The 19,861-nt window shown below is 52.5% G+C and overlaps 1 protein-coding gene across 1 annotated transcript in view; it reads left to right on the top strand.

The window, feature by feature from the left end:
- MUC4 (mucin 4, cell surface associated) overlaps positions 1–15,772 on the top strand; it is a 26,844-nt gene extending 11,072 nt beyond the window's left edge. Inside the window, exons 9-24 of the mRNA XM_040621370.1 lie at positions 73–198; positions 989–1,108; positions 1,464–1,672; positions 2,114–2,204; positions 2,625–2,792; positions 3,345–3,446; positions 3,861–4,091; positions 5,336–5,473; positions 6,904–7,085; positions 8,804–8,963; positions 9,895–10,074; positions 10,505–10,578; positions 11,975–12,039; positions 12,121–12,359; positions 14,215–14,377; positions 15,225–15,772. Of these exons, the coding sequence (XP_040477304.1) occupies positions 73–198; positions 989–1,108; positions 1,464–1,672; positions 2,114–2,204; positions 2,625–2,792; positions 3,345–3,446; positions 3,861–4,091; positions 5,336–5,473; positions 6,904–7,085; positions 8,804–8,963; positions 9,895–10,074; positions 10,505–10,578; positions 11,975–12,039; positions 12,121–12,359; positions 14,215–14,377; positions 15,225–15,420 (2,444 nt within the window). The 3' untranslated portion in view covers positions 15,421–15,772. The remainder of the gene's footprint in view (positions 1–72; positions 199–988; positions 1,109–1,463; positions 1,673–2,113; positions 2,205–2,624; positions 2,793–3,344; positions 3,447–3,860; positions 4,092–5,335; positions 5,474–6,903; positions 7,086–8,803; positions 8,964–9,894; positions 10,075–10,504; positions 10,579–11,974; positions 12,040–12,120; positions 12,360–14,214; positions 14,378–15,224) is intronic.
- The last annotated feature ends 4,089 nt before the right edge of the window (positions 15,773–19,861 follow it).

Genomic DNA, 19,861 nt, shown 5'->3' with positions numbered 1-19,861 from the left:
TCCCCAGAAACGCCCCCCATTCCCGCCCCCCCCCCCCCACCTCTGGGCCTGAGTACTCTGTCCTTGTCGCAGGCTGGTGGGGCCTCGGCAGCAGGCAGCTGTGCAGCTTCTCTTCCTGGCGCGGTGGCGTGTGCTGCAGCTACGGGCCCTGGGGCGAGCTTCTCCAAGGCTGGAGAGTGCCCGCTCCTTGGCAGTTTGGTACGTGTGTCCACAGAGATCTCACCCCCACCTTCTCTGGAGCTCCCTACTCTTCTCTGTCGGAGACCAGGCCTGGGCTCCAAGCCAAGCAGTGGGACCCGAAGAAAGAAGCCTTTTGTCCCCATTCCCTCCCAGCTGCCTCCCCTCTCTGGCCATTAATTTCCTGATCCTGGAACGTTGGGAAGCTTCCAACATCCCTTCCAGCTGACATCCTGGGGATTTACGATCGAGTGCCCCTTGCCCCATCTTCACCTGGCCCCATAGCCCCAGACAAGAGTGGGGGCATCTTTCGAGGGAAGGAGAGGGGACCAGTCTGACCCTGTCTCTCTGGATCCAGATTAGCGGGTTGTCCTCTCCCGCAGAGACCCTCCAGAGGAGCTAGAGAGCACAAGGTTGGGGGACCAGTGTAATGTGCCTCTTCCCTCCACCCCCTGCCACCCCCTACCCCCGACAATCACAGCAGTCCCCATAGTTCCTCAGACCATCAGTCACCCCCACTACTGCATATTGAGAGCAGGGGGATTCAGCCCCACCCTTCAGGAAAGAAAGCTCTTGGGCCCCAGCCCCGAGCCCGGCCCACCTGGGGGCGTTGCCGCACACAGCTCCAGCAAGCCTGCAGGGGAGAAGGTCAATGGCCTGAGGCCACGGAGCAGGGCAGGATCTGCCCCGAGGTGTGCACGATTCCCAAGCCATGCCTTTGCTTACCCGCATCATCCTGCCCCACCAAAGCTTCCGGCAGGACCTTCTGCAGGTCCTCTGTCTCCTGGCAACGTGCTGCTCTTCTCCACAGATGAGGACCTGGAGCCACAGAACTGGTGCTGCCGCTGGAACGACAAGCCGTCCTTCTGTGCCCTGTACCAGCAAAGGCGGCCGCGCATCGGCTGTGCGGGGTACCGGCCCCCGCGGCCCGGTGAGGCTGCTGGGGCCGGGCAGCGTGGAAGCAGAGCAGCTGGGGAGGAGTAGCTTCTCGGGGCCTGGACCAGGCAGCACGAGCTTCCTGGGGCAGGGCTGCGGCCACGGGGTGGAGATGGTCCAGTGTGCGCCTATGGCAAAGGGAGGGGCTTTGTACATGGCGTTGGGGAAGGGCTGGGCGGGGCAGAGATAATGATGCGAATTTGGGTGGGGGCGAAAAAGTGCAAGGGGGCCTCCGGGGATGGTTCTATATTCCATGTACATCTCCCAGGCTTGAGTCGGCCTAGAGGGGTTGGGGGATCTCAGATCCTTCCCTGGCCTGCTGTGCCATCGTGGTCTCTCCTTTCTTCCAGCCTGGATGTTTGGGGACCCCCACATCACCACCTTGGATGGTGCCAATTTCACCTTCAATGGGCTGGGGGACTTCCAGCTGGTCCGGGCCTGGGATGGAAACTCCTCGTTTCTGCTGCAGGGCCGTACCGCCCAGACTGGCTCGGCCCAGGCCACCAACTTCATTGCCTTTGCAGCCAAATACGACACCAACAGCCTGAGCCCCATCACAGTGAGTGCGGCAGGGGCCCCAAGGAGGACAGGAAGAAGGAAGAAGGGAACAGGGCAGCAGGGAGGGAGGACGCACCTGGCCAGTGTAGTGGTTCGAGAGTCAACCCTGGAGAGTGGGATTTGGGTCAGGGCTCCATCAGCCACGTGATCCTGAAGAAATGACTGAACTTCCAGTGCCTCAGTTTTCTTATAGTGAAATGAGGATCATAATATTACCTACCTCACAGGGCCGTTGTGAGATTTAAATGAGATCATCTGAGAAATGTGTCTAGCTCCAGGCTGGCCCATGCTGAGCACCCTAAAGCCGTTAGCTAGCACAACCGCATCATCACCTCCACCTCCCTCTTCCTCGGGGCTCAGGTCCAAACTCCCTGCAGCCTCTTTTCTCAGCCCCTGGGCCCACCTGCAGGACAGGCTTAGACTTCCTCTAATTCCCTTCCAGGTCCGATGGCTCCTTGAGCCCAATGACACAATCCACGTGCAGGTCAATAACCAGACTGTGGCATTTGAGATTAACCGTGAAGACCCAGAAGGTAGGCTGGGGACAGCCGTCAGCCACTTTCTCCTGCTTCCCTGGGTCAGGCTTCAGAGGGGCACGTGCCTGGAAGCCGTGCGGAGGCAGCAGCAGTGGGGGTGGGGAGAGGGGCTTGGCACTCTGCTTCACCCCCTCTTCTTTCAGCAGCTGGGCCTGGGTAGCTTCTTCACTCAGGAGCCAGGCATTAGGCTTTCCCTCCTCACTTCTCTCCTTCCTCCAAGGCCGTGACAGCCTCACCCCTGTCTCTAGTCCCCAGGAAGGGCAGGGGATGTCCTGTGACTTTGGCTTTGGGCCACTGGAGAAGGCGTCCAGGCCACCCCGGAGCTGCTCTCAGAGTCTCCCCTCTGCACCTTGATCCTTCACTACTGCCAAGTCTTGGAATGCTGGTTTCTTCCTCCTCTGTCTCCCAACCTTCCAGGCCGGGAGATATTCAACACCACTGGCATCATAATGGCCCGCAATGGCTCCCTGGTGTCAGCCACCTTCGATGGGACTGTGACCATCTCAGTGATTGCCCTCTCCAACATCCTCCATGCCTCCTGCGGCCTCCCAGAGGAGTATCGAAACTGCACAGAAGGCCTCCTGGGTGAGAAGCAGACAGGACTCTGTGAGACAGCAGCAGGAGCAAGAGCTTGGGCCCCAGACCATGGGGTAGTTCCTCGTCCAGTTGGCCTGTGGGTGTCCCAGGCTGAGCTTCCCTTCCTCGGCCTACAGGGAACAGAACCCCGAGGGCGCGGAGAGGTGGGGAGGGACAAGAGACCTCTTCAGCTTCTTTCAAGCCTCACTTCTTGTCCTCCTAAAACTCCAGTTCCATGGTAGCCAAGTGGGCTTTGAGGTTGGGCTCTGGGGAGGATAGAGCCAGCAGCTGCCCTTCCCCTCCCTCCAGCCCCCACTTCCCCTCTCTTCTTCCTCCATTTCCCCCTTCATTTTCCCCTCCTCCATCCTTGAGACAGAGGGGCGGGTGAGGTATGGTCCTCTCCCCTCCTCCAGAAGGACGGAACTGAGACTAGATGCAACTGGAAGAGGCTTCCCAGGCCCCCTCCTCCCCATCACATCTTGAGTGTGACTCATTCGGTGCTCCCCAGGGAAGGGGAGAGCCACAGTACCGGGGTGGCCGACCTCCTCCTCTGTCGCTTAGGAGTCTGGAATGACAATCCAGATGACGACTTCAGGATGCCCAATGGCTCGGCCATTCCCAGCAACAGCACCGAGGAGTTGCTTTTCCAGTACGGAATGACCTGTAAGTCAGGGCCTCCGAGTCCTCGGGGTAGACGTGGCCGGGCTGGGATGAAGGAAGCATTGTGTCCCTCAGCCTGTGGGAACCAGACCTCCACCCTCTGTGAGGGAGAGCTGGAAAGGCCAGGAGCAAATGCTGAGGATTCTGGTGCCTCCCCAGATTTGTCCCTTTCACCCCCATCGCACCTGCGTGTCTCTGCCTGAAAGAGAAGACAAGGGAGGGGGGGCCCTCACTCACTAGAGTAGGGCTTTCCGGCCTCAAAAGCCAGAGTCACGCCATCCCTCCACATCACCCTCCCTCGCCCCAAGGCATGTGAAGTGAGGGGAAGGGGTGGACACAGGGGAAGGGGTGGACACGGCGGAAGTGTAGCTGGAGACTCAACCCTGATACCAGGCCATGGCCTCCCATGTGTTCTAGGGGAAATCAATGACACAAGACTCCTTGGCAAGAGAGATGGCCATCTGCCTGCCAACTTCACCCCTATCTTCCTTTCCCAACTGAAAAACAAAACCTTGGATGAAGAGCTGGTGGCCGAGTGTAATGGAGACATGCAGTGCCTCTATGACAGCTCTGTCACAGGAAACGCAAGCACCGGCCAGAGCACTAAGGTGCTCCTCCGCAGCTACCGGCGGCTGAACGCCACCCTCAGTGAGTGGCACGAGGCGCGGGGAGGCGTTGCAGCGTCAGGTGGCAGATGAGGAGCCCCCCTTTCATGACAGTGAAGCCACGCATTTTAAAAATTTAACAGATGCTTTTTTTTTTAAGATTTTATTTATTTATTAGAGAGAGAGAGAGAGCATGAGTGGGAGGGGGAGGGGCAGAGGGAGAAGCTGACTCCCCGCTGAGCGGGAAGCCCGATGCGGGGCTCCACGCAGGGCTCCCAGATCATGACCTGAGCCGAAGGCAGACGCTTAACCGACTGAGCCACCCGGCTGCTCAATTTAACAGATTCTTTTGCTCATGTCATTCCTCCCATGACTCCCCAGCTCACTCTGTGATGACCTTTGAAGCCCTTTCCAACCCGACCCCAGCATCTCTCAAACTCTTCCTCTACTTCTCGTCTCCCTGCTCCCTCCTCTCCAGCCCCACTGGCTTCTCTGTGTTCTTCCACCACACCAGGCTCACTCCCGACTCCGGACCCCACACATGCTGTTCTCCGCCCGGACGCCCTTCCTCTAGACAGCCCCACGCTCGCCCCTCACCTCCTTCAAGGCTCTACGCAAATAGAGTGCCCTTCTCAGCATGCCTTTGTCGGCTGGCCTGTCTAAAATTTCACATCTACCCATGCTTCCTATTCACCTTCCCTGCTTTCATTTTTCTCCTTACCACTTATAACTATCTAGCCTATTTTCTCATTTTCATAGACCTCTTTTTTTATTATTTGCTCACTGCCGTGTCCTACCTAGAACAGTGCCAGCCATATGGTAGGTGCTCAATCAATGTGTGAAGTGACTGACTGAAGGAACAATGAAATGGAAATAGCATTTCCACTGTATTCCTCTGTTTCCTGACAAATGCAATGCCTATCTGGAGATTAGCCTCACGGTGTCCAGCCCTCTTCCAAAGGCAAAACTCTGTGATGGTCTGAACAACCCTGTTCTCTGATTCACGTCGTACCGTGCCCAGCATAGCACTCTGATCAGGAAAGAACTGGACCTGATTCCTGTCTGGGGGGAAGATAAAGAGAAGCTTAAGGATTTGGCCAGGCGGGCAATAGAACCCCAGCTGCTTTACGGAGATCTGAAGGCAGGTACACAGAATAATTCCTGCTTCCAGAAGTGGGTCACAGCCCTGAGAACGCCTCACGCAAACCAGAGGACTAAACAGAGAGGAGGCCCGTGAGGCAAGAAAATGTCCTGCCCCAAGCCCCGAGTCCCCTCTTTGTGTTTCAGATAAGTACCCACCCTCTATCGAGGGTCAGCGTGTGGTGGAAGCCTACGTGGGGCAGACCAAGCAGATTCAGTACAGAAGCCACTCGGAGAAGGTCACATTCGCTCTGAGGCACAGCAGCGCTGACTTCAGGCTGTTTGGTAAGAGCTTGGCCGCAGGTGGGAAGGATGAGGTCAGAGTCAATCTTTAGGTAATTTTGCGTCAGTATACACCGGACAGCTTCATGTCACTTTTCCTTCGGAATACCCAGGAGCAGCATTTCTTGGAATGATCGCTATGATTCCGGTAGGTGCCCGCGGTGAATAGCAGTGATGGCCTTATGGCAGTCCGGCCAGCGAGCCACACGGACTCGGGGCCCATACAACTGATTCAAAGGTCATTTCGCCTCAAATCCAATAACGTGCAATCATCTTTAACCAGCTTTATGCAATCATCAAATTATTAGAATAAAGTATAACAACTAAAAAAAATTACTAATCTAAAGCATTCTCAAATCTCTTAAAAGAAGGATATCATATGGAGCAGGATTTAAAGATACAAATAGCTTCATTTGGTATGTTTCTCATTATTTTATGTTGGCCAACCATGTTTGCCTAACTTTGCCTCCCCTCCTTGCTTTTCTGCGCTGGGACCAAGCAAAGCCTCGTCTCTCCCTGTCCGTAGTGGTGGATAACCATGATCTGGGTCAAAAAGTCAAAGTCCACAGGATGCAGCTTGCTTTCTGTGGCTGGCACCATTTATGCTAGTGACTGATCTTTGCTAAACCAAAGCCATTAGGGACCTTATTTTGAGCTCAGAGCACCTCTCTCTGCCTTGTTTTCTTTCTCTGTGCGTAAGAAGGGGCTTCTTTCTGTGCGCCCTTCGGCTCCATGTGGCATCCTCCCAGGTGCTAGCCAACAGCATCAGGAGAGTTTCTCCTCCCCTGGGCTCCTCTCCTGAAGAGGGATAGCCTGGAAGTGACTCTCATCTGTCCCCTACTATCAACAACTCTCAATCTGCTCTGTTAAGGAGAACTGCTTATTTTCCTGGACACTGTAAGATAGGTTTGGATCAGAAGAGTCCTTGCTGATAAGTAGCAATGTTTTCACCGTAGTCTGGTGTCTGGAGGTCAAAGGTCCATGAAGCGAGAGGGGTGCGCAAGAAATCGGGGCAAGAGATGGGGCTGCTGTGAAGGGGAAGCCTGTTTTGTCTGCAGTGTAGCCTGGGGAAGCATCCGGAAGATCCTGGCCTTATGGCCTTACTCTCTGTCCTTCCTGGATGTCCCATCCTGGTGCAGGCATAAGGAGATTCGCCCTTTGGGGTCTCTTCAGGGCGCAACTGCCTTCCCCTCTGTGGAGTTCCACCCTGCCATCACTTAGTGGGGCTCATACTACCTCCAGCTTGGGGTGTAACTGAGATCATTCCAGAAAACCAGCCTCGCTCAAGGAAATGCCTGATGACATTTGAGGGGTGGTCTGAGAGAGGTGGAGGGAGGCCAACATAGCACTCGGGGTGTTAGATGCCAGGATGTGCCACACGGCACAACAGTCAAGTCTCCCAGCTCTCAGTGGTCTTATCTTCCCTGGGGCAGAGAATGGGACATTGCTATGGACACCAAAGTCGTTGGAACCATTCACTCTGGAGATTCTAGCAAGAAACGTCGAAGACAATTTGTCATCTGTACTCCAGCCAAAGACAGTGGTCTGTGCTTGCAAGGAAGAGAGCCAGTGTTTATACAATCAGACCAGCCGGGTGGGCAATTCCTCCCTGGAGGTGAGTGTTGGGAGGAGGGTCGGGGGGCGGTTTCCTTGTTAAGGGGAAAGGCAGTGGGAACTGAAGGGATGTCATGCTTCAGTCCCTCTGTGGTAGTGTGTGTATTGGGAGCTGGTAGGTGAGGAGAGTCAACACCAATCTCAGGCCATAAACTTATAAGAAACAGAACTTTCTTCACTGCTTATAGCTCAACTGAATTTTTGTCTCCTAGCTCCCATTCTGCCAGGCTGACAGGAGACATCCACCTCAGCGTTCCTTAAAGCTTCCCAGGGGTCCCCAGCTTCACAGTTCTAAAGACTTATTCATTTATTTGAGAGGAAGACAGAGAAAGCAAGTAGGGGGAGGAGAAGAAGGAGAGGGAGAGAATACGAAGCCGACTCCCCACTGAGCAGGGAGCCCAACGGGGGCCTCAATCTCACGACCCTGAGATCATGACCTGAGCCAAAATCAACAGTCGGGTGCTTAACCGACTGAGCCACCCAGCCACCACCCCTACCCCCCACCCCCAGCTCCGCGGTTCTAGAACAAGGCATAGAGAGATGGGGGCAGGAAGGCATCCTTGTGGTCCCTGTGCAGGAGCCTACGCAGATCACAGGCTCCATGCTCCCTCCTCTTCAGGCCCAGGGAGGTGCTCTGCGGCTTCCGTGCCTAAGGTCCCACCTGCCCAGAAGCACCACACAGCCGTTTCTCTCTGGGTTCTCATCATTGTGGTGTTGGGAAGAGAGGGGCAGGTCCCCTATGACGTTGACACCCCCAAACCCCTTTGTTTTCTCTTTTATTGTCTCTTTCCAGCTAAAAGAAGGATCTCTTCATTTTGGAGAAAATCTTTGTTCATGCAAGTTTTAATCAAGATATTTGGCCTTAGTCTATGAATCTTGCCCCTATTTGCTTTTAAAAAAATTTTGTTTTGTTTTTGTTTTATTTTGTTTTGGTTGTAAAGCAGGAGCCATAAAAGAAAGTGTTTGGCTGCCAATACCCCACCCCCCCTCAGCCCTTACACACACCGTTTTCCTGAAGCGTGAACAAAGAATTCCCACTGGGAAGGGGGAGAGGTAGAGGAGCCCAGGGGGTAGAAGATGGAAAAAGGTAGTTACTGGGAGAAATAGAGATTAAAATCAATATAATATTTTAGGTATCCCAAAATATCCACTCTTGGAAGTAGAAAGCGTTAGGGAGGTTCATTTTAGGGAGATTTTCAGAGTCATCTCTGTAGGGGTATCAGAATAGAGAGACCAGGGGGCTTGGCAAGGTTTGGGGAATCGGTACCTCCCTGTGTCATTTTTCTGGTTGCTGTGCGTTCTCACTGTGCTTAGCAGTGAGGCTTCTTGGTTTGGGAGTCAGCAAGGAAAGATCTAGCAGGAAACTGAGCTTACGTAAGATCCAGCTTTCAAGGGGTAGTAAAATATTTATTTAGCCCCTGTCTTACTCTGTAAAGGGTTTCAGGCAAGGAGATATGGTGTAGCTGAGATCCCAGGGCTCGCACCAGACAGACGGGCGCTGGGGGAGGGGGGAAAGAACGGCCCGGGGAGCCCTGTCGGCTTGGCAAGAATGAACAGGAGCACAGCCTGGTCAAGAAGGTGCTCAAGTAGATGCTGGGAAAATTAAGACAAGGACTCGAGGTCCATGGGTTCTCAGACCAGAGGGGTCAGAACAGAAACACCCAGAAGCCTTTAATGGTTCAGCCTCCTGGCTACCCGGTAATCAGCAACCCATTCCAGGCGGCCGACTGCAAGTGTGACGGGAACAACTTTGGCCGCCACTGTGAAAGCTCCAAGAACCCCTGTGATGAGCCGTGCTTCGGGAATGTGCAGTGCTTTCCTGGGAAGGGCTGCGGGGCCTGCCCCCCAAACCTGACTGGGGATGGGCGTCACTGTGCCGGTGAGCCGGGGACAGGGCCCTGACAGGAGGAGGCTCGGGGGACGGTTGATACCTAGAGGGCGTAGGGCCTGGGGCAAACCATTTCTTTCCCCTTTCCTGCAAGTCTTTAGAATACTCAATACAGACGGCTATGGTGAGGGGGTCAGGACGTCTGGTGAGGTGTGAGGCTGAAGAAGAGATTGTGCAGGCACGGGGAGCGGCCAGGGCAGGGCAGGCTGACGCGCTGATGGGGAAAACTCAGGGCGAAAGACTGAAGATGGCCTGGGGACAGGGGCAGATGTCCAGCAGCCGCCAGGGAGCCAGAGGCAAGCTGAGGCCCTCAGGCTCCTCATGTGTCTTCAGAGACACAAAGCTCAGGGTTTCCACATCTCAGTTGGGACATCTGGGGGGCTGCCATGGGCATCTGGTGGCAGGGGCGAGTCCTCCCTTTGAGTCCTTCTTCCACCACCTGTTCTTGACCTCTGAGCAACTGGAGTCATGATGAGGGAGCTCACGGGAAGCCTTCACTAAGCCCCCTAGAGATCCTGAAGGAAATCTGGAGGCCACTGTGTCTTCTGAGCGGAGGCCAGAGCGCGTAGAACCACAGCTTTAATATGGTAGAAAAAGGGATGGAAGTGAGGAAAGCAGGCCGGCAGGCCCTGCTCCTGCCAGCCTTCTGGGTCCTTTCCTGATGCAGGGGGTCTGATAAACACGCCATTCCCTCAGCAGAAGTGGGAGCATACCGACCTGGCAGAAGAAAAAGTTTTCCCAGCAGAGAACTATCTGGAAAAGGGAGAGGATAGTTGGGTGTTCAGAGCGACTCAAGAGCAGAACGCAGACTGAGCGGGCTTTGAGGGTGAAAGAAACGAAGGCCATCCTAGAAGCTTTCTGGGGGCTGGGGCTCCCCACTGCTGCCCAGCCTGGTCTGCTGACCCCCCTGCTCCCCCTGCAGCCCTGGAGCCCTCTCTCCCCTGTCAGAACCGGTCCTGCCCTGTGAATTACTGCTACAACCAGGGCCACTGCTACATCTCCCAGGCTCTGGGCTGCCAGCCGGCCTGCACCTGCCCCCCAGCCTTCACCGACACCCGCTGCTTCGTGGCTGGGAACAACTTCACTCCAATCCTCCTTCAAGGTACCGTCAGATGCTCTCTGCCTCCGCATTTCTGTCACCCTGAGGGGAGATGAGGGACTCGGGGGAGAGGGGGCAGAGTGAAGTTCCTCAAACGCACGGAACTCCAAATCTCTCTGTGCTGATGGTAAGTGGCCGGCTCTGGGAGAGGGTGGGGGGCAGCTGCCACAGCACGAGCCCCAGGCCCGAGCAGTCTGCTGAGGGAAGACTGAAGGGGGCCTCGTGGACCAGAGAGACAAGGGTCAGGAAGCCTTGACCACAGTCGAATGGGTGCTAGGGTCAGGGTCAGCAGACTCAGCCACTTCTCCTGATTTCTCTGGGGACTTTCTGTCACTGTAGAACGGGGCAGTCTCCCTGAGCTTCCCCAACGACCGTCTTGGGTAAGTCTATGAAAACAGTGAGGTGATTGTGAATCTGCTTCTCCCATTTCCAGAGCTTCCTGTAAGAAGCATCCAGCTCTGGCTCAGTGAGGAAGAAAATGCCTCCGTGACAGATGTCAATGCCTCGGTCAGTGCTGCAGGCCACCTCTGGGTGGGGAGGGGTCTTGGCAGGGTCAGGGCAGGGTCTCAGCCCTCATTTATGTGTTCTGCCTCTAGTCATCCATCTGGATTCAGTTGCCACAGGAGGCCGGAGCCTCCGGCCCCTGGTGAGGGTTGGGGGTGAGGAAGGCAGGAAGCCCCAGGACAGAGATCTCCAAGGGGACTGGAATAACCAGACTTGGGTCTGGGGGGCCAAGTCACCCCAGCCTCTCCTTCTGAGTGTCCCTAGAGACCTGCGCTTGGGTATTGCGTGGTAGAAACTCAAGAAGGCATTTCACCTCCAGGAAGCCTTCCCTGACTTCCCAGAGCAAACTGGCAGCTCCCTCTTTTTGGCTCCTATGCCCTTGTCCATTCCTCAACCACAGGCAAAGTCACACAGTAGTTGAATTACTGTGGTTCTAGAACCCTACATACCCGGGTTCAAATCATCGTTCTACCATTCTCTAGAGCAGGTGTAATCATTAGACAATTTGACGTCTCATCTGCAAAGCAGAAATAATAATAGTACCCATGTCAGTGGGTTGTGTCAAGGTCTAAATGATAATGTACATAAAGCATTCACCACGGTGCCTAAAATACAAGTGTTCAAAAATTATAATAAGAAGTATTATTACTACTGGGGCACCTGGGTGGCTCAGTCGTTAAGCGTCTGCCTTCGGCTCAGGGCGTGATCCCAGCGTTCTGGGATTGAGCCCCACATGGGGCTCCTCTGCTGGGAGCCTGCTTCTTCCTCTCCCACTGCCCCTGCTTGTGTTCCCTCTCTCGCTGGCTGTCAAACAAATAAATAAATAAAATCTTTAAAAAAACAAAAACAAAAACAAAGGTAGGTTTTCTGTTAAAAAAAAAAAAAGTAGTATTATTACTATTGCTACCACCACAGCACTCCACACTCTGTAAGGTCAAGGCCGCTGATGCTTGACAACTTCACCAGACTATGGGTGTTTGAGTATGGACTGTTCCCGAGTCAGCTTGACCCACACCCCCAGCACCTGACCATCCCCAAGGTCTGGCTACACATAATCAAGGTTCACTGTCCATGTGGGGAGAGAATGAGTGGGTGAACCAGGGAACAGGGGCAAAGGTAGGGGCCATTTGTCTCAGATTCTCCCGTTGTCATTGGAGGCAGGGAGGTAGGCCAAGTCCTTTACTCACCAACAAACTTTTACTAAGCAGGGACCCAGGGCCGGTCACCAGGCTAGGCTGGGGTGTGGGGATGCAGAATGGGGTGAGAAGCTCTCTGCAGGTCCTGGCACTCACGAGCAAAGAAGGAGCCAGACGGGGAGAAATAAATGCATTGAAGTGGGAGGCGTCTTCTCTTTGGACTGGACCTCACGGTCACCCGTCGCCCCCATCCTCTGCCCTAGGTGGCCTACAGACTGCGAAACCTGAACGTGCGGGCCTTTCTCCGGAACAGCCTAGTGACACAAAGGTAAGTGGGACTGTACACCCGGTCCCCAGGTCTCACCCTCCGCCTCCACTCTTCGTCCCTCACTGTAACCCTCCCACACAGTGATTCTGGGACAACGCTGGCCTCCGGAAGTTTACTTAGACGCTGGAAGGTCATCTCGGAGTTCCAGTACCTCCCTCGCGGTCCTGTCATCGACTTCCTGAACACTCAGCTGCTGGATGCAGTGGTGGAAGCGTTCTTACCCCAGGCCTCGTGGAGGCGGTGGAACGGAAGTGAGGGGCCCAGGACCAACGTGAACTTCCACTCCATCTCCAGGGAAGACGTGGCCAGTTTGTCAGCTCGTGAGTTGCTGTCCTGGGGATTGTCACTGGGATAGCTGAAGGAGGAGGCAAATGGGGGAACCTATCACAGATCTTCAGCCCACACAAACCCATGGTGGGATGGTTTCTATGGAGGGCCACAGATAAGCCAAAAGCAAGTAATTTAGGCTTTTTGTTGGTCATTTTTGAGAGAGATTGTTAAACATTTTACCCACCAACTTTCTAGATTTGAGGGTAGAGCACAAAATACTGCTTGAGGAATCCCCAGGGAGACAGCTTCACAGAACATTTACTCTTAATTGCCACCTTCCTGACCATGGCTGCTGACAGTTTTCTTTCTTTCAATAAAATTATTAACGATTTTGTTAAAATACCATTGCACTTTATAAACATAAACAGGGACTTCCCTTTTGCCTTTGCCCTCCCGCTAGAGGATATTAAGTAGTGATTGTCCCTGATTATCCTGGAAAGAGACTGAGATCAGTTGCTAAGTACTCTGGAGAAGGAAAGGAATGGACCACCCTATTTTGGGAGTGAGGCAGAGAACAGGGCAGTGACCACGCCAAACCCAGCAGAAGCCGCTCTGTGTGACTCGAGGGTGGGACCAAGCAAGAGCTGCTCGGATCCAGGCTGTGCCTCCTCCCTTCTCGGGGCAACAGTGTGCAATCCTCCAAACTACTTTGTGTGTGTGGTAGGGCGTTAGGGGTGGGGATAAGGGAACCACCCCAGACCTGACTATGCGTTTCGTTAAAGAAAACAAACCAAAAAACTCCACAATTTTTATTATACAAGTACAATATGTTTATTGTAGAAAGTTGAGGAAACACAAATTAACAAAAAGAAGAGAAAAAAATCACCTGTAATTCCAATCCCCAAAGACAAGTCTGTTTTGCACACATCCTTCTGAATTTTCTTCTATGCATAGGAATCTTCACTCATACCAGTATTTTTTATAATAAAGGGATCAAGCAGGGCAACCCTCTCAGGTCCCCTCCCTCTTCGGGAGCTTTGTATTAGCGCTCAATAAACCGCTTTGCAGCCCACCAAAAAAAAGGGGGGGGGTCGAGTGGAACCTAATGTTTGATAACCTCATTACTTAAGCAGTTGTGAACATATTATCTTTTATATTGTGTATGTGTTCCCATTTGCTATATTATTAAACATTTTAATATAGTATACTGTATTCTATTTAAAGATTTATTTATTTATTTTAGAGAGGGGGGAGCAACAGAGGGAGAGGGAGAGAATCTCAAGCAGGCTGTGCACTGAGCATGAGCCCCATGAGGGGCTCAATCTCATGACTCTGCGATCATGACCTGAGCCAAAATCAAGAGTGGGACGCTTAACCGACTACGCCGCCCAGGCGCCCGTGGTGCGCTATATTTTAAACAGAAGGTTGTACCAATAGTGACTGTGTATTGATGCTTACTGTGTTAGGCAACGTCATGAATACTCCGTATATTTTATCTCCTTTAAAATTCGCAGCAAGGTAGGTACTATGAGTATCGTTTCCTTTTAAAGATAAGGAAACTGAGGCTGAAGGAGTAAAGGAATTTCCCCCAAAGCACACAACTAGTTAGTAGCAGAGTTTGAATTTCAGCTTAGGTCTGGTTTACTTCAAAGCATTTGCTCTTCACCAATGCATTTTCCATCCCATGGTGCTTCCCGGTTGCACAATATTCCTTGGTTAACAAACCCTGCCTATTGGACATGGCTGCTATTGTAACCGTGCTGCTCTGGACTCCGTGAACGTACACATTTGTGTACGGTTCCAGTGATCTCTCAGGATGGATGCCTGGGAACAGGAGGCTTGATGGGAAGGTATGGATTTGGTGTTCCTGATTGCTCTCCGTGTTCACTGTGTCCTTCCTGGCAGTGAACGTGAGCGTGCTGGGGAATTACTTCAACTGCAGCAGCTACAAGGACTACCGCCTGGTCTACAGCCCCCAGGGCGGCTTCACCTGCGTGTCCCCGTGCGCCGAGGGCTACTGTCAGCACGGAGGCCGGTGCCAGCACCTGCCCCAGGGGCCCCGCTGCAGGTGAGCGGGGAGACGGCAGGGAGAGCAGAGCTGGCGCATCCGAGCTGGGTGGGGAGACTGCAAGGGGGGCCCAGAAATGCCAGCATAACTTGTGGGGTCTGAAAGTTCGGATGGTTCTTTTATAACTGAGAGAACAGGGATCACGGAAAAGACATGAGTGCTTACTCTGTGCGGAGAAGAAAGACGCTATATTACCTCTAAAACTCAAACTCAGCTACGGGGTGGGTATTGGGACCATTTTAAAGAAGAGAGAGGTAAAGAGCCTGCTGCCCAAGGTAGCCAGGACCCTGTTGGGGGATGCGGGTTCCAAAGGCAGACTCTTCCACCCGATTTGGCTTCTGGGGTGAACATTCTGCTGTCTCTTTGTGGGAAAGGCACCCACTGCCTTGTGTCTAGGCCCGGCCCTGCCCCTCCTTAAGAGTACGGGTCAGGGGAGGCCCCCTCAAACTGGTGGCTTACGACCCCTGGTTCATCAGCAGTCTGAGGGGCTCCCGTGAGGGGAGTGCGTGGAGTCTGCAGGCCTGCTAGGGAGGAGAAGGGCAGCGCCTCCCCTGGGCCCTCGAGGCCCATCGGTGCCCTGTGTCTACCCTCGCACCCCCTGCCATCCCAGATCCCCCCAGCCCCTTCCCCTCCCAGGTCTGAGGAGGGCTGGGAGGAACCGGGGCTTCTGCCTGCACCTGCTCCCCGGCAGCCGGCCCCGCCCCGCTGGCCAGGTGGAGCTGAGCCCAGGTGAAGTCAGTAGCCACGCTTCAGCTCCGCCTCCTTCCCTAGAGGGGAGCCCAGACTGTCGTGGAAAACCTCCCAGGGCCTCCCCACTGTTGACCGTGTCCCCTCTCTCTGTGCGCAGCTGTGAGCCCTTCTCCATCTACGCACCCTGGGGCGAGCGCTGTGAGCACCTGGGCCTGAAGCTCGGCGCCTTCTTCGGAATCCTCTTTGGAGCCCTGGGCTTCCTCCTGCTGCTGGGGGCCGCGGGGTTCGTGGTCCTGCGCTTCTGGTGCTACTCCGGGAACCACTACTCCTACCCCCTGGACTCAGAAAGCTGAGGCCTGGCCCCGACGGGGCAGCTGTGGCTTAGGATACCTCAGGACCCACCCCAGCCTCACCCACACACCTGCCCGAGGCGCCGTTCCCTGGAGGAGACTGGGAAAAAGAAGGTGCTTGAAGGCGACTCAGGATTCTTCAAGGCAATGAATCATAATAAAATCAGTAGACACAGAGACAGACAGGAAGGGGCCATAAAGACCACCTACTTAACGGATGGATTCTCTCACAAATGTACCCACAAGAAGGACATGCACACATCAGAGTTAATAATGGGGCGATGGCTCTAAGTTAAAAACCAGTTGTATAAAAAACCAAAAAACTCCAGTTTACTTCTAATTAAAATCTATTTAAGTAAAATCCTGACTTTTTGTGTTTCCAAAGCCATGGATTCCACTCGTGATTTTCCTCTGGTGGCTGGAGGGCTAGGCACAGGGAGTGGAGGAGCAAAGGCGGGCAGGACCCAGTCCTGCTTCAGCCCACAGCTGCTCTCCGCGGGGAAGCTTGTTGCTCTAGCCCAGGCGGACCCTTGCTTCAGCCTCCACACATCACTGTCTTCTCCCTCCCAGGGGAAGAAACACAGGCCAAAGCCTGGCCTTCCCAGGAGAATGGTGGAGACACCCCCACATGGAGTAGCCCAGACTCACCCAGGAACCCTTGCTGCCTTGCTGGTCTCTGTCCGTCAGTTCCAAGTGCCTTTACCTGTCAGGTTCTTGTCCCCACTGCCTGTGTTCCCTGGAGGAGGGATTAAACCATTCCAGCTCCCTTTCCAAGAACCAATTTGAGAAGCATGCCACGCACCCCCCTCCTTCGACCTGGAGTAGCCAATTCCTAATATACTTTCTGTCCTTTCCTGAGCCCCACTGGAGTCTTCTGAGCCTCTCCACCCCGCAGTCCCTTGGCCCCACTCTGCCCATTCCCAGCAACCTGACAAGTTTCCAACTCATCTTCTCTCCTAGCAGGCAGAACTTCACACCTCTCTGGTATAACGAGTCCAGTAAAAACTGGTCCATGACTCCTGGGTCTAGGATACCTCAATTCCAACTCTATGGAGAAACTGGGTAGCTGTCTTCTGGTCCTAAATCCCAAATCCCTGAAGAGAGAATCCGATTAGTCCAGCTTCTATCAATTGTTCATCACCGGTCCAGACAAGTGTAGGGTAGGACAGGAGGTCACATGATCTGAACCTGGCGCTCAGCCCACTCTCGAAGGTGAGCAACGGTGTTGGAGGAAGTTCAGGAGAAGAAACATGATCTCTCACCTGAGCAGAGACTCCAAACTGTCTGCTCTTCATAGAGAATGACTACTCCCAGTAGGCGAAACCCCTCCCGTATGTGCAAAGTTTTGGCTTTACCCTCAACTGCCCCAAAGAGTAATCAAACCTCCATATAAACCACATTTATTCAGGGTGCCTGGCTGGCTCAGTTGTGAGAGCATGCAGCTCTTGATCTTGGGGTCATGAGTTCAAGCCCCTTGCTGGGTGTGGAGTCTACTTAAAGCACACACACGCACATTTATTTAATCCTAGAGTTCATTATTTTTAAAAGCTTTTTTTAAAAAGATTTTATTTATTTATTCGTCAGAGAGAGAGAGCACAAGCAGGGGGAGCGGCAGGCAGAGGGAGAAGCAGGCTCCCCACTGAGCAAGGAGCCCCATTCAGAACTCGATCCCCGAACCCTGGGACGTTTAACCGACTGAGCCACCCAGGCGTCCCTAATCCTAGCATTCATTTAACAAGAATTAAGCTCATAGCCCAGATGGATTCACTGGTGAATTCTACCAAACATTCCAGGAAGAAATTCTACCAGTTCTCCATAATCTCTTTCAGAAGGCTGAAGCAGAGGGAATACCTCCTAACTCATTCTATGAGGCCAGCATTACCCTAATACCCAAACCAGAAAAAACAACAACAACAACAACAACAAAACTATACAGCAAGATCGCTCAGGAACATAGATGCAAAAATCTTCAACAAAACATTAGCAAGAAAAATCTGACAATGAATAAAAGGAATTATATGCCATGACCAAGTCGCACGTATTCCAGGTATGCAAGGCTGATTCAACATTCAAAAATCAATTAATGTAATCTGTCACATCAACAGAATAAACAAGAAAAATCATATGATTATACCAATAGTTGCAGAAAACACATTTGACAAATTCAAACACCAAAATTCTTAGCAAGCCAGGAATGGAGGGGAACTTCCTCAGGTTGATTTTTTTAAAAACCTTACAGCACAGGGCACCTGGATGGCTCAGTCAGTTAAGCTTCTGACTCTTGATTTCGGCTCAGTTCATGATCTAAGGGTCATGGGATCAAGGCCCGCACTGGGCTCCACACTGGGCATGGAGCCTGTCTGGGATTCTCTCTCCCCCTCTCCCTCTCCCTTTGCCCACCCCCTCCCTGACCTTGCTTATGTGTGCACGCACACAATCGATTTCTCTCTAAAAATAAAATAAAATTAAATTTAAAAAACCTACAGCTATCACACACTAGAGGAAAGGGGTGCTGAGGGGTGGGCAAAATGGGTGGAGATGAAGAGGTAGAAACTTCCAGTTATAAAATAACTCACAGGGATGTAATGTACAGCATAGAGAATATAGATAATAATATTATATTAACTTTATATGGAGACAGATGGTAACTAGACTTACGGTGATCATTTCATAATATGTAAAATGTCGAATCACTATGTTGTACACCTGAGATTAATATAATATTGTATGTCAATTATACTTCGTGTTCAAAAAAGAAGAATGAACGCTAATGTAAACTGCTGACCTTGGGTGATAATGACGTGTCAGTGTAGGTTCATTGATTGTAACAATGCACTCCGGTGGGGGATGTTGATGGTGGGGAAGTTTGGGAGTGTGTGTGGGGGAAGGGGATATGTGGGAACTTCGTACTTTTAACTCAGTTAAAAGTTTCATTGTGACCATAAAAGTACTCCAAAAAATTAGGTTTATTAATTTAAAAGATTGTAAACATTTAAATAAAAAGAATTAAGCACATATGTCGCTAGAGAGAGATGGAGTGGGCTGGGGGGCAGTGTCCAGCAATTAGAAAAAAGGGGCTGAAGGGGCAAGGCAAGCATGGTGGACTGGTGAGACGGCCTTTGCCAGGACCATTGTAATCTCAAAACTAAGTTATGCAGTGAGGACTTTGTAACATGACTCAAGGTTTGGGAGGGGAAGGCTCGCTTTGAGCATAAGGTCCAAAAATTACATTTCATCCTCAACCCAGTGAGGACCCTTGGCAAGGGATTGACCCACGCTGTGCAAGACGTGGTTGGTATAGATACTGGGTATCCTCAAGCATGGGAAGAGGGAACCTAAAAGAAAAGCAAGATTGTAAATGGAGCAGCAAGACCACCCAAACCCAAAGTCCTTCTTCCCCCATCCATCTTCAGACATTAAGCTTCTTCTCCTCTCAGCGGGCAATGGTGGAGGGGTGGGGGTGTGGGAAGACAGAAGAAGTATGGCAGAAAACCCTGCCAGAGGCAGCAGAGACATCCAAAGCCTAAGAGAAGCTCAGGAGCTTACTGCAGAGAAGGAAGACCCCAGATTGGGAAAAAGAGGAGTGGGGACACTGGTTGAAGAGGAGGCCTTGCAAGTAAGGCTGTCAGATTTAGCAAATAAAAATACGGGAAGCTCAGTTAAATTTGAGTTTCAGAAAAATCACAACTAATTTTTTAGTATAAGATGTTCCATGAAGTGTGTGGGATACCCACGTTTTAAAAAAGTATTCATAGTTTTTCTGAAATTCTCATTTAACTGGGTGTCCTTTATTTTAACTGGTAACCTGGTCAAAATGGCTGAAGCACTGGGCATGTAGAGAAAGGGTGTCATGAAAAAGGAAGGAGGCTGGGGTGCCTGGGTGGCTCAGCGGTCCAGGATCCTACTCTTGGTTTTGGCTCCAGTCATGATCTCAGGGTCATGAGACTGAGCCCCACATCGGGGCTCTGCTTCTCTTCCTCTCCTCTCTCTCTGCCCCTCCCCTTGCTTGCGTGTGCATGCTCTCTCTCTCTCTCTCAAATAAATAAATAAATAAATCTTTAAAAAGAAAAAATAGGGAGGTGTCTGTGTGGCAAGGAAAGGCCACTTGGTGAGTGGTGCAGTCAGATACAGAACACGACTGCGCATTGTCATCAGCCCACCCGCCGGATCTGTGTGATTTGGATTCTGTCACTTATGCACCTGAAATAAAGAACTGATGGGCCCTTCTTCAGGGTTCCAGGCATGTGTTGGCTTGGCGGAAGGAGGAAGCCTCCACCCCCATTCCCAGCTGGCGGCAGGCCGCTGAGACACCCTCAGTGGGTGGGGGGCACCCTTAGAGGGAGCTGCCTGGCGAAATGCTTAGCCAGAAACACAGATTCCCTTGCCCATCCTTCCCTGCCCTTAAAGGAGCCTTCCAGAAACTCCCTCTGGGCTTAAGGCAAGC

This window comes from Ursus maritimus, unplaced genomic scaffold, assembly GCF_017311325.1.
Source record: "Ursus maritimus isolate PB19 unplaced genomic scaffold, ASM1731132v1 scaffold_4, whole genome shotgun sequence".
Lineage (NCBI taxonomy): Eukaryota > Metazoa > Chordata > Mammalia > Carnivora > Ursidae > Ursus > Ursus maritimus.
Note: the sequence above shows the minus strand (reverse complement) of the source record. Positions and strands in the feature narration are given on the sequence as shown.